The sequence below is a fragment of the Athene noctua genome, chromosome 33 (assembly GCF_965140245.1).
Source record: "Athene noctua chromosome 33, bAthNoc1.hap1.1, whole genome shotgun sequence".
Taxonomy (NCBI): Eukaryota; Metazoa; Chordata; class Aves; order Strigiformes; family Strigidae; genus Athene; species Athene noctua.
This window is the reverse complement of record NC_134069.1, coordinates 819,747-833,562: the sequence shown is the minus strand read 5'-3', so window position 1 is coordinate 833,562 and position 13,816 is coordinate 819,747. Positions and strand designations below refer to the sequence as shown.

At 52.9% G+C, this 13,816-nt stretch overlaps 1 protein-coding gene across 1 annotated transcript in view; it reads left to right on the top strand.

The window, feature by feature from the left end:
- Nucleotides 1-13,816, top strand: part of LOC141972509 (E3 ubiquitin-protein ligase rnf213-alpha-like) — a 53,482-nt gene that overhangs the window by 14,835 nt on the left and 24,831 nt on the right. Inside the window, exons 21-33 of the mRNA XM_074930396.1 lie at nt 23-597; nt 1,050-1,215; nt 1,369-1,586; nt 2,366-2,503; nt 2,792-2,971; nt 4,015-5,485; nt 7,045-7,238; nt 7,407-7,562; nt 8,231-11,803; nt 12,040-12,173; nt 12,425-12,520; nt 13,276-13,391; nt 13,575-13,703. Of these exons, the coding sequence (XP_074786497.1) occupies nt 23-597; nt 1,050-1,215; nt 1,369-1,586; nt 2,366-2,503; nt 2,792-2,971; nt 4,015-5,485; nt 7,045-7,238; nt 7,407-7,562; nt 8,231-11,803; nt 12,040-12,173; nt 12,425-12,520; nt 13,276-13,391; nt 13,575-13,703 (7,146 nt within the window). The remainder of the gene's footprint in view (nt 1-22; nt 598-1,049; nt 1,216-1,368; nt 1,587-2,365; nt 2,504-2,791; nt 2,972-4,014; nt 5,486-7,044; nt 7,239-7,406; nt 7,563-8,230; nt 11,804-12,039; nt 12,174-12,424; nt 12,521-13,275; nt 13,392-13,574; nt 13,704-13,816) is intronic.

The following is a 13,816-nucleotide window of genomic DNA, read 5'->3' as shown; positions in this document are numbered from 1 at the left end:
TTCTTGTTCCCACCCGCTTTAGTGGATCGAAGCACCGTGGAGAAGAGCATCATGGACAAGGAGCGTTTTAAGAATCAGATGTCGGTGAAGGAGTTCTTCCTCAACGGCAAGAGCAAAACGGAATCGCACGTCCTGGTGGATTATAGCGACATGATGAAAAAACTTCACATCGTGGAGGAGAGCCAATGTTTCTGTCGGCTGTGGAGGATGAGAGCAGAGGAAATCAAAGCCTCCATACCCGAAGATCAAGTTTTCTCCGTGGAAGATGTTCAAGAAAATATTTACAAGCCAGCCATCGCTGAATTTCAGAAAACCTACTCATCCCTCAACAACTTGTCCATCACCCTGGGGATGGTGCAGAGCCACTTTGAGAGGCTGCTGGGAGAGAAGGATCTGCTGGTGAAGGAGTTGAATCTCATGGAGCGCAGCGAAGGGCGGGGGGGTGGAAGAGCTCACTGGATCCCCGACGTGGTGAAGAGGATCGAAAACTTCCTGACGCTCTCCAGAGTGGTGCAGACGGCCCAGATGATCAACGCGCTGAGGCAGCAGCTGCAGCTGGAGGGGGACTTCCAGATTCTCAGCGACCTGACGGCATACGTACGTAGGGGACGTAGGACAGCGCTGAGGGATCTGGTGGAGTTGGGAAGGGTCAGCGTGAGCTTCGCGGTTGCGCTTGGAGGAGCTTCAAGGGCTTTTCCAACCAAGAGGATGCGGGGGTTCGGAGACGCGCGGGCGCCTGTGGCGGTTGCTCCTGGGAAAATCCACGTAGGCGGGTCCACGTGGTAGCTGATAATTAAATCCTAAAGGGTGCAATTCCTTCCTCCTTAATTAATCTTGAGTGATGGGCTGAAGGAATTCATTCCAGCTGCCTCTTCCTTTCCATCACGGAGGCCTACAGGGGTGAATTTATGAGCAGACTTGGGTTTGAGGCCAAGATTTCATCTTGTTTAGCGAGGAGGAGGTAGAACTGAGCTTCCTTCCTTTTCTTCCCCACAAACACATTTTTAAATTTTTTTGTTTTGGTTTGGTTTTTTTTTGTTTTTACACAGAAAGAGCAGGAATTCAAGGATAAGCGACTCGATTTTATTACCGAAGACTTAATGAAGGTGAAAGAAAGGTTGAGTGACATTCCCCAGGGAGTCTTGGACTTTCTGAAGGAACTTCTGGAATGTGCAAAGAAAGGTTTTACCTCCTGGATCAAGACCATAATAAAAGGTGGGCTGGAAGGAAGGAAATCGGACACGGCAAGAGGAGACGGCTTGGGCCTTGTCTGTCGCCGCATCCAACCCGGCGTTAGATGGATCAGAGCAGAGAAATTCCTCAACTTTTTTTTTTTTTTCTTTTTTTTCTTTCTTATTTCCCCCCCAGACAAGACAGAAATCCCCGTCTTTGTGGAGCTGGCATCAATTTCTGCAGGTGAAAATGACATGGATATCGACAGAGTGAGGTTCTTCCGGGATGCCATGTCTGCCTCTGCCCCCATCGTGTTAGACCTGAGTCGCACAGCTGGCTTCGAGGAGTTCTCTGCAGCTCTGTCTTTCATCAGAGAAGCCATCGAGAAGGACAGTAAGCTTCCCAAAAAGCTGGTGAGTCTTCAAACCTCACGTCCGCAAGTCACTTGGGTGCTTGATGTGAGGCCGAGCTGTGCATCCGATGCTAGATGCCATCTAAGATGGTTTCCCCGGGACATTGACGGGGGCCTGGTGGGACCTGGGCAAAGGCTGAGCTTTTTTTTGGAGTGGAAGCCTGGTGGAACGTCTCCTCTGACCTTCCACACGTGGGTGGGCAACTGGAGGAGATCCGGGAGGGCTTGTGAGTAGGAGGAAACGAGTTCTGGAGTCTGCAGTTGAGGATCACAGGATAGTTGAGGTTGGCAAGAGCTTAGTTGAGCTTGACACAGCGCTTAGGGATGTGGTGTAGTTGAGTGTGGTTGGTGTTAGGTTTATGGTTGGACTGGAGGATCTTCAAGGTCTCTTCCAACCGAGACGATTCTGTGAAGGCACCTCTGGAGATCAGCTAGGCCAAACCCCCTGCTTAAAATGGGGTCAGGTAGGGCAGGGAGCTCCCGGCCGCCTCCAACTGGGTTTTTGAGCATCTCCAAGGCTGGAAAACTCCAGAAACTGTTTCAAAATCTGATAGAAAAGCTTCGGATTAACAGAACCCCTCGTGTTTGTGCTGACACTGAGCCTTATGCTCCGGGGCGTGGGCCAAGGTCGACTCTGGGGCTGCGTGTCCTCAGAAGCTGTGGGACACCCCATCCGCAGGAGAAACACTCCCAGAAACCCCACCCGCATCGAATGGGGGGGAATGGTGCTCAGCATCCTTCCAGCTGGTCACTGGGTTTCCCTTTGGTTCTTTTTTGCAGAAAAGTTCCTGCGACAACAGAGACTGGATCCAGATGGTTCACGACTCTCACGGCTCGGTGGAGCGTTCTTCGATCTCTCAAGCCAGAAGCATCAACAGAAACGGGATTTTCACCATCTCAGCACCCCCGAAATTCAAGGTAAAGGGTTTCCAAGGGAGTTTCTCGTCCAGTTGTATTTTTTAACACCATCGGGAGGAAAGATCCTTCTTCAAATCAACTTCCGATGAGCATCCCGGGTTGCCAGTAGATCTCCAGTTGGGTTTGCAACTGGTACCACCAATTTTCTGTTGAACCCTGAGGATTTTCAGCAGAAAACGGGCTTTTCTTTCCTCCAAAGGAAGCGCTAAAAGACATGTAGAGTCCCAACGTGCAGCATTTCCACTCAAAGGCCACGTGGTGACGTTGGTTGTCTTCTCTGCTCCCCAGGCTACGCTTGAGGATTGCGTCTTGTTGCGTCTGAGGGATGACGATGAGGAGGGCGCGTCTCCAGCAGACCAGAAGGTCAAGAAATACAGTTTGTCTCAGCTCACGGAGCTCCAGAACAAGCTGATGTTGATCGCCACCAAGGTTGAGCAGGGCAGAGAGGAGGCAAATCGTTTCTTGGAGGTGAGTCCCAGTGCGGTACCAACATCTGAAAAATGGTGGCCATTGGGCTTGGGATTTTGCTGGAATTATTGCCCGAGGAGTCATCCGTGACCTGCAGTTCTGGTCTTTTGGGAGCAGAGGTGTTGCTGTCGCCGGTTCCTCGGCTCCAGAGACTCCTCCCCCCTCTCTGCCCCCTCCTGGCAGGGAGTTGCAGAGGGCCAGGAGGTCTCCCCTCAGCCTCCTCTGCTCCAGACTGAACCCCCCCAGTTCCCCCAGCCGCTCCTCACAACACTTGTTCTTCACCAGCTGCGTTGCCCTTCTCTGGAGACACTCCAGCACCAAAATGTCTTCACTTCACTGGGTCCAAACCTGGCTGGATGGCCAGGCCCAGAGAGTTGTGGTGAAGGGAGTCAAATCCAGTTGGCGGCCGGTCACGAGTGGTGTCCCCCAGGGCTGGGTGTTGGGGCCACTCCTGTTTAACATCTTTCTTGATGAGCTGGACGAGGGGATCGAGTGCCCCCGCGGTCAGTTTGCAGAGGACCCCCAGTTGGGTGGGAGTGTTGGTCTGCTCGAGGGTGGGGAGGCTGCAGAGAGAGCCCAGTTGGTCAGGTGAATCCCATCAGGTCCCCACAGACCCGGCTTCTCAAGGGTAGACCCAGCTTCTCCAGCATAGACCCGGCTTCTCAAGGATAGACCCGGCTTCTCAAGCATAGACTCGGCTTCTCAAGTGTAGACCTGGCTTCTCAAGGGTAGACCTGGCTTCTCAATGGTAGGCCCGGCTTCTCAAGGGCAGGCCCGGCTTCTCAAGGGCAGACCTGGCTTCTCAAGGGTATGTCCATGATCATAGAAGCCCAAACCTTGAGTACAGCACCAGCCATGCAGCTGGATGCTCCAGTCCCTTCATCATCTTCCCTCCCCAGTACGTCCATATCTCGCTTGTACTGGGGACTTTACAGCTGTACAGATCTCTGGAGCGAAGTGTGACCCGGGTGGTGGTTGGAAGCTGCTGGGGACATGCTGCAGGACACGATCCATTTCCCTGTTGTGTCTGTGGCATGTTACAGATATTGGAAAAAGTCGAAACGGTTGGGAAGTTGTACCTGGAGCTTCTCAACATTGGCAACATCCTCTTCATCGACTGGAAGGCTGAAATCTACTGCAACCCTGAGCACCGAGTGACGGTCTACACGGAGTTTGGAATCACCAAGATCCTTGTTCAGAGCACAAGACCCCTCCTGCAGGAGCTGGACAGCCTCTCAAAGGCGATGGAGCATTGTCTGGTGGAGTGGAAGAAGTACCTGGAGATTCAAAGGGACACCTACTACCATCTCAACCTGTTCACTGCTCACCAGCTCTTCTATTTGTGCAGCCAGCTGGCCCGAGTCCAGAAAGGCATCGTAGAACCGCAGGTGCTCATCTTGCTTTCCGCCATCAAGCATGACATCAGCGGAGAAGATATCAATAAAGCCCTGGGGGATGCCCTGATGACTCCTCTGGACTCGGTGAACGCCTTGGCGGGAGACGAGGAATCGGTGACCTGGCACGACTACGTCATCCGTTTCCCTCAGTTCATCAAAAGTTTGGCCGAATCGGGCTACGACGAGGCGGTGGCCAAGGCGGCCTTGCAGAGCTGCCTGGATAACTCGCCCATCACGGAGCAGATGCTCATGGACTTCGCCTTCGAGCACGGCGACAACCAGGAGAAGGTTGAAGAGCTCAGCAGGTTGTACGAGGAAGCGAGAGAAACCTTCCTGCAGCAGAGACGGAAATTTAAGACGGGGAACAGAGACGTCGACCAGGTTTCCTTCAGCGCCCTGGCGGACGACGAGTTGGCCGCCTCCTTCGAGAGTTTGCCGTCTCTTTACGACAAGGTGAATCTGCTCTGGGACGCCTACTGTAAGAAATTTGCCGGCCTGGTGTCCGATAAATACATCGGTTTGGATGTTTTTGGGGAGACGCTGAAGCGCTTGGCCGCTCTAGAGAGCGCCCGTGTGGAGAGGAGCTTGCCCGTCGGCTCCGAGGAGGGGAAACCGCTTCTCATCCTGTGTAAAGAAGAGGAAATGTTACCCAACATGTTGCTCATCTACCAACACACTGCGACAGCCCCTCTCCCCTCGTACGACGAGGTCCTGGTGTGCACCCCCGACACGGAGGAGGAGGAGGTGGAGCTGCTTGTCAGGAGAGCTCTGTCCCCAGGTTCCCAAGACCAGAAGATCTACTGCCTGCTGGGCGCCGACAAATTAAATTATAAAGTTTCCAAACAACTCGAGTCGCACTTCTTCCGCCTGGTGCGGTCTGCCAGCGTCCCCAAATACCGATTCGTCATCTTCTGCAACGCTAAAGCTCACAACTCCTACGTCATCACGGCCTTTGATGCCTACAAGGTGACGTACTCATGGCACTCCGAGGAGGAAATCCGGAGCTACCTGCAGGGGCACCTCAGGGTGCCCATCGGGACGGCCCCCACGGCTCAGGCCTTTGAGGAGCCCCGGCAGCAGAACGTGAAGTTCGTCTTCTCGGAGCAGGCGGGAATGGGTGAGTGGTTGGGGAGGCGGATCCCGGGTCGGGGCTCAAAGGAAGGAAGCGAGGTGGCACAGCGGGCTTGTAGGGGGAGATGTGTGCTCTTACGGAGAGATACGGAGCTTTTAGGGAGGGGGGTTGCGCTTTAGGGAGGGATTTTGCTCTTTTAGGGAGAGATTTTGTGCTTTTAGGGAGATTTTGTCTTTTTATGGAGAGATTTTATGCTTTTAGGGAGGGATTTTGAGCTTTAGGGAGACATTTTGTGCTTTTAGGGAGGGATTTTTTGCTTTTAGGGAGAGATTTTGCACTTTTAGGGAGAGATTTAGCACTTTTAGAGAGATTTCATCATTTTATGGAGAGATTTTGTGCTTTTAGGGAGATTTTGTCTTTTTATGGAGAGATTTTATACTTTTAGGGAGGGATTTTGTGCTTTAGGGAGGGACTTTGTGCTTTTAAGGAGAGATTTTGTGCTTTTAGGGAGGGATTTTGTGCTTTTAGGGAGATTTTGTCTTTTTATGGAGAGATTTTATGCTTTTAGGGAGGGATTTTGTGCTTTAGGGAGAGATTTTGTGCTTTTAGGGAGGGATTTTGTGGGTTTAGGAGAGTTTTTGTGCTTTTAGGGAGATTTTGTCTTTTTATGGAGAGATTTTATACTTTTAGGGAGGGATTTTGTGCTTTAGGGAGAGATTTTGTGCTTTTAGGGAGATTTTGTCGTTTTATGGAGAGATTTTATGCTTTTAGGGAGGGATTTTGTGGGTTTAGGAGAGTTTTTGTGCTTTTAGGGAGATTTTGCACTTTTAGGGAGAGATTTTGTGCTTTTAGGGAGAGATTTGACACTTTTAGGGAGATTTTGTGCTTTTAGGGAGAGATTTTGTACTTTTAGGGAGATTTAGTAGTTTTAGGGAGAGATTTAGCACTTTTAGGAAGATTTCATCATTTTATGGAGAGATTTTATGCTTTTAGGGAGATATTTTGTGGTTTTAGGAGAGTTTTTGTGCTTTTAGGGAGAGATTTTACACTTTTAGGAGATTTAGTCATTTTAGAGAGAGATTTTGTGCTTTTAGGGAGATTTTGCGCTTTTAGGGAGATTTCGTCATTTTATGGAGAGATTTTATGCTTTTAGGGAGAGATTTTGTGGTTTTAGGAAAGTTTTTGTGCTTTTAGGGAGGGATTTTGTCCTTTTAAGGAGAGATTTTGTCCTTTTAGGAAGAGATTCTACACTTTTAGAGTGAGATTTTGTCCTTTTAAGCGGAGATGTTGCATTTTTAGGGGGGGATTTTCCACTTTTAGGGAGAAATTTTGTGCTTTTACAGAGATTTTTGCAGTTTTAGGGAGGGATTTCATGCTTTTAAGGAGAAATTTTGACTTTTAGGGAGAGTTTTTGTGCTTTTAGGGGAGATGTTATGCTTTTAGGGAGGGATTTTTCACTTTTAGGGAGAGATTTTTATGCTTTTAAGGAGAAATTCTGCACTTTAGGGAGAGATTTTGTGCTTTAGCAAGAGATTTTCTCGGTTTGGGTTGCGTGCAAGTGTAGAAGTGCGGATTGACTCACAGTTTTCTCTTCCGCTCCTTAGGGAAATCTCTTTTTGTGGAGAACACCCTCAGGAAGGTCCGTGCCCAGCTGGGGGACAAGCTACCGCTTCATAAAACCATTCGGCTGATGGAGTCGGAGGTCGATTTCCAGTTCTTCGTGGAGGAGCTCATCTCCATCAAGGAATCCGTGTCCGAAATCCAGCCCATCATCTTCCACATCGATGTGTCCCCTGTGGTGAGTGCTTGGATCTTCACCCGGACAAGAAGAGGTGGTGCAAGACAACACCCGCACGCACCAGGAGGGAAAAGGGGTGGAAACTCAAATCCAGCCCAGTCAGAGCAGCGAGTGCCAATTTTAATTTGGTTTTTTTTATTTGTTTGTTTGTTTGTTTTTCCCTGCCAGGTATCAAAGGGTCTCTACCGGCTGCTGATTGACCTGTGCGTCCTGCGGCACATCCAGAGCCCCGATGGCTTGGTCTGGAAGTGCAAACCCTCCCATCTTTACTTGATCGAGTACCTGGCAAGAGGGAGAGGTCTGAGCAGTACAAGGAAGCAAGAGGTATTTTGGGAGGAGCCGTTAAGGCTGAGCATGAGTAAAACCCGCTTAACTCTGATGCCTCCGCTGGAGCGACGCCCAGTTTAGAGTCTGTCTCTCAGCGGGGTGATGTCTCGCCTCTAGAAGCAACAAGGTCAAACACATCCTGACTCAAAGTGAAATATCAGGCCCCACGCTGAGTTTTGGAGGGAAAAGGGACTTTTTTCATCCCAATTTTGCTGTAGCTTGAACCCCCTGCCTGTTTTTAAAGCCGATTTGCGTTAAGCAACCCAGGATTGGGAAATGCAACCCAGATTCACTAGTGGGGGATCATCTGCCTGCGTTTCCTCACCGTGCCTTGAATAACGACTGAGTTCAGGTCCCTCCATCTCTGTGAGGATTTGGTGGAAAGCGTAGGAGCAGGTAACGAGATCACCCAAGCCAAGGCAGGGCCCAGGGTAAGATCGACCTTAAGGGTTATAGGGATTTCAATCCACATGCAAGCTTGGAGAAATTTTGCCATTCCTACTTTTTTTTTTTTTTTCCCAGCTTTCCAAACCATTTATGACCGGGGGAAATAATAAAATAAATAAATAAATAAATAAATTTTTAAAAAAGGTTTTTTGCCATGTAGGCAAATGTGGGAGGTTGGAGAAGGGTCCTTGTGGTGATTTGTGTCCTCTGGCTTTTAGATGTCCCTTGAAATGGAGGAAAAATTCCTGAATCTTTTTCCTACCGTGGAGTGTGTATCGCCGCAGCGGGTGCTCGAGTTGCTGGAAGATCCCAGCTCCGTCTCTCCCACGAAACTGAGAGAGGAGCAGTTTGACCGGACCAAGCTGAAAAGCGACGTTTTCCAAAGGTCCTACCAATATCTCAGCAGATACAAGCAGAATATAAACCTCGACCGTTTCACTTTTACACCTGGGAGCATCGAAGGGACGGAGAGGGAATGCCTGGCGTGCCTGATGGAGTTCTGTGGGAGAAGCAGCCCCTCCTGGACCGAGCTCAGCAACTTCACTCACTTTTTAAACTTCCAGCTCCAAAAGTGTGAGAAATCGGTCTTCTGCAGCCTGGTGGTCGGGGTGGAGTTCAGCGGCTTCAAAACATTCGTCGTCAAGTTCATGATCGCCATGTCCAAGGACTTCGCCATGCCTTCCCTCAACATGTCCGACGAGAGCGTGCCCGGCAAGGAGCAGAAGGAGACGGACAGTGTTTTGGAGGAGTATCAGCTCCGACGCAAGTGGGAGCAGGAGTCTCACCCTTACATCGTCTTCCACGCTGAGGATGACTCCATGGAGTTTCTGGGTTTCCACATCAACCAGAACTTGGATGCTATTGATGCTTATTCCCAGACTGTTTTGGAGAGGGCGGTTATGACGAGTAGTTTATACACCACCTTGGCGCTGCAAAACGTTCCTTTTAATAAGAAATTTGAAACTTTACCCAGAAACGAGCAGTTGGAAGCCCTCTGCAGGGTCTTCGGCGTGAAATACCTGAAGGATCCGGATCCCTCGTACCAGTTGACTCTGGACAACACCATGAAGATGTTGGCCATCCACCTGCGGTTCCAGTGCGGCATCCCCGTCATCATCATGGGCGAAACGGGCTGCGGGAAGACGAAACTGGTGCAGTTCATGTGCAACCTGCAACGGGCCGACCGAGACCTTCAGAACATGCTGGTGGTGCGCGTTCACGGCGGCACCACCTCCAAGACCATCCAGGAGAAGGTGAGGCAGGCCGTGGCGCTGGCGCGCGCCAACGAAGTGCACGGCGTGGACACGGTGCTGTTCTTCGACGAAGCCAACACCTCGGAGGCCATCTTTGCCATCAAGGAAGTGCTGTGTGACCACAGCGTCAACGGAAGGCGGATTTCCTCTGACCGTTTAAAAGTGGTGGCCGCCTGCAACCCTTACAAGAAACACACCCAGGAGACCATCGAGAAACTGGAGAAAGCGGGTTTGGGATACCGAGTGCGGAGCGAAGACACCCCGGAGAAGCTGGGTTACATTCCTTTGCGGCAGTTGGTGTATCGGGTGCAGCCCCTTCCTCCCAGTTTATTGCCTCTTGTTTGGGATTTTGGGGAGCTGAACGAGAAGACGCAAAGCCTCTACATCAGGGAGATCGTGAAAGCCACCGTGGAGACGGACATCCCTGCGGGAAACCTGGACGTCTTCACCGCCGTCATTTCAACCTCCCAGAAGTTCTTGAGGGAGAGGAAGAACGAATGCAGAGTCGCCAGCCTGCGGGACATCGCCCGCTGCATGAAAATAGTGCTCTGGTTTTATAACCGAAGAGACCTCCTCTTCCACCAGATCGACGAGAAGAGGCGGTTCAAGGAGAAGGAGGAGGAGGACGAGCCGACCTTGAGCGACGAGCAAAGGGCGCTGGTCCTGTCCGTGGGGGTCTGCTACTACGTGTCCCTGGAGAGCCGCCAAGACTACCTGGAGGAGGTTGCCAAATCCTTCTCGGTCGCCGCCTCCCGGCTCCAGCAAGAGATTGAGTTGTGCCAAGAGGTGTTTCTCGATCACCTCTCCCTTCCTAAGGCCACGGCCTGCAACAACGCCCTGAGAGAGAACATCTTCATGATGGTGGTCTGCATGGACCTCCGCGTGCCGCTCTTTCTGGTTGGGAAGCCGGGAAGCTCCAAATCTCTTTCCAAAACCATCGCTGTAGACGCCATGGAAGGCACGTTGTCCAGAAGCCTGTTGTTCAAAAGATGCAAAGAGATCCAGCTGGTCTCCTTCCAGTGCAGCCCCCATTCCAAACCAGAAGGCATCATCTCCACCTTCCGACAATGCGCCCAGTTCCAGAAGGGCAAGAACCTGGATGAATTTGCGTCCGTGGTGCTGCTGGATGAGATCGGCCTGGCCGAAGATTCGCCCGACATGCCCTTGAAGACGCTGCATCCTCTTCTGGAAGACGGATGCGTCGACGATGAGACCCCGGAGGATTACAAGAAAGTTGGTTTTGTGGGCATCTCCAACTGGGCCTTGGACCCCGCCAAGATGAACAGGGGCCTCCTCGTTTTTCGGACTGAGCCTAGCAAGGAGGAGCTGGTGAAGACGGCCGAAGGCATCTGTGCTGACGAACCTCACTTTGAAAGAATCAAGGATTTGTTCCCCATCCTGGCAAACTTCTACTACAACGTGCTGCAAAGGCAGAAGACGGAGTTCTTCGGGCTGCGCGACTTCTACAGCTTAATCAAAATGATCGTGTCCTACATGCAGGACCGGAAGTGCCGTTCTCAAGAGGAGCTCCTCGTAAAGGCCATTCAGAGAAACTTTGGAGGCTCCAGAGACATCAACCCCGTGGCGATCTTCCGCGAGTGCACCAGCGAGGTGCGGCTTCCCCGCGAGATGGAAACCAGCTGCATCCGCCTGCTGAAGGAGAACATGGAGAAGCAGCGAGCGGGGTTCATGTCTCGTTACCTCCTCTTGCTGACGACCAACAACGCCGCCTTTCAGATCATCCAGATGACCGGGCTGATAGACACCGGCAACTGCGACATCATCTTCGGCTCCGGTTTCCCGCGGGACCAGGATTACTCCCAGGTGTGCCGCTCCGTGAACAGGGTGAAGATCTGCATGGAGATCGGCAGGCCCGTCATCCTCCTCAACATCCAGAACCTCTACGAGAGCCTTTACGATACCCTCAATCAGTGCTTCGTTAGCCTGGGGGGGAATTATTACGTTGACCTGGGTCTTGGCACGCACCGGGTGAAGAGCCGCGTGAAGGAGGAGTTCCGGTTGGTCGTTATAGAGGAGAAGAAGGTGGTTTACACGCAGTTCCCCACCCCTCTGCTCAGCCGGCTGGAGAAGCATTGCTTGGACATGTCCACCATCCTCAGCTGGCAGCAGCGAGACCTCAAGCGGGACCTGGAGAGCTGGGCCAAACACTTTGTCCACATCGAGAACCCCGATTCGTTCAGCGCCTGGTCCAGCACCCTCGCTCCCAAGGAACACGACGTCTTCATCGGCTTCAGCGACGACACCTCCGCCGCCATCGTGCTGGAGAGTTCCCAGCACCTCCGCTGCGGCGGCTTTGAACACTACGACGAGTCGGTCTTCACCACCGCCACCAGCAAACTGGTGGAATGTGCCACTCCGGACTCGGTCCTCCGCCTGAAATACTCCGCTCTGGAGGACGCCGAGCGGGTCCAGGAGCTTTATTTCATCGAGCAGAAGCACAACAGCCTGACCAGCCTCTTGCACGAGGCGATGAACCAGCAGAAGGAGGAAGGCAGCACCGCCGGGCTCTGCCTCCAGGTGGGAAAGCACCCAAGGGTGCTGTTTCTTGGGGGTTTTTTAATCAAATGAGCGTGGAGGCCCTGTCATCTTAATTAAGCCAGGACCATGACGGGTTTAACGGCCACCCTCTGCAGATTCTGCCCTTCCGCAGGAGGCGCATGGAGCGGAGAAGCTCGAGGCCTGTAGATGAGCACCCAAGCAGCCACCTGGGCGGATCCCACCCGTTTGAAACCACTTTTCCCTTTTGGCCGCAGGTTTCTACCCACGCCAGGCTCTTAAACCAGAAGGATTTAGAAGTGCTGAGGAAGAGGCTCAACCTCCCGGACACCATCCACTGCCTCTTCCTAAGCCAGTTCGACACCGAACGCGCTTTCCGCCAGGACCTCCAGTGGGTTCTCCCCTCCCCTTCCCTTCCCTTCCCTTCCCTTCCCTTCCCTTCCCTTCCCTTCCCTTCCCTTCCCTTCCCTTCCCTTCCCTTCCCTTCCCTTCCCTTCCCTTCCCTTCCCTTCCCTTCCCTTCCCTTCCCTTCCCTTCCCTTCCCTCTTCCCTTCCCCTCTTTCCCCTCGCAGGTGATTTCCATCCTGCGGGGGGGGCGGGACCTTCCTAGAAGGAGGCGTTCAAAGGGCTCTTTTGTTGTAGGAATTTCTTCCGGGAGCCGCAGGAAGCGAGGCTGCTCCTCGTCCAGTTCCATTTCGACGAGCCGCAGAGCAGCAAAAGGCTCCTGGCCTGTGCCAAGTAAGCAACTGTCCTTCGGCCTCCTCTTCCTCCTCTGTCCTTCGGCGGCCTTTGTCGTCCCTCCCTCCCTCCTCCTGCCTCCCTCTTCCTTCCTCCATCAGTCCTCCCTCAATCCTCCTTTCTCCTCCCCTCCCTCCCTCCCTCCCTCCCTCCCTCCCTCCCTCCCTCCCTCCCTTCTCCCTCCTTTCTCCCTCCCTCCTCCCTCCTCCTCCCTTCCTCCCTCCCTTCTCCCTCCTTTCTCCCTCCTTTCTCCCTCCTTTCTCCCTCCCTGCCTCCCTCCCTCCTTTCTCCCTCTCTCCTCCCTCCTCCTCCCTCCTTTCTCCCTCCCTCCCTCCTCCCTCCCTCCTTTCTCCCTCCTCCCTCCCTCCCTCCCTCCCTCCCTCCTCCTCCCTCCTCCTCCTTCCTCCCTCCCTCTCTCCCTCTCTCCTCCCACCTTCCTCCCTTCTCCCTTCCTCCTTTCACTCACAACACACTTTTTAGAAAACTGCTGCCTTTTGGCCTATTCCCCCCCCAAAGCCTTGGATTTGCTCTGGGCTCTCTTGTCTCACTTCCCCCTGTGCTTTGTAGCAAATTGTACCAACAACTGTCAGAAAGGATGTCCTCTTGGGGTGCCATCCCCTCCCCAAAAAAAGCAGATTTAGATGATGGTGGGGAGGGAGATTAACCCCCGGAAGGGCTCAGAGAGGGACGAGGTGCCGTCATTATTGATCAGAGTCTGGAATTAACTAGTCCTGACCTTGCGGTGGTGCTTCCAGGTACTGCATGACCGACGAGCGGAGGAGGTCGGCCAGCCCCCACCTGCTGCACGTGGTGCTGATCACCAAAGTCCCGCGGGTTCTGGGCGGGTGCAGCTACCTGGCTTTTGACAGCGGTGAGCTTACGCTCGCTCCCTTGGCTCGGGAAAAGGGCGGGAGGGGAAGGTGAAGACGCCACGTGATGGATTTTCCATCTCTCGCTGCTTTCCTGCCCGGAGGGGGGTGGGGGGGGTGGGAAATCCCAGATTCTGAATCCCCAGAGGGGAGCAGCTGGGCTGATCATCCTCCTCCCCCTCCAGGCGAGTGGAAATCCATCCACTTGGATGAGCTGATGCCTCCAGAGAACTTCAAGGCCAACCTTGGGCAGCTCTCCAAAATGTCCGTTGCCGAGATTTTCCTCAGCAGTTCCCAGCAGCAGCTCCCGACAGGTAAGAAGCCTCCCAGGGTAAATCCATCGTCTCCACACTCTCTCCCTTCCAGAACCCCCCCTGCCCCATCCGCCAGCGTCCTGCCTGGCGATGAGATCACGCAGGTCCCGAGC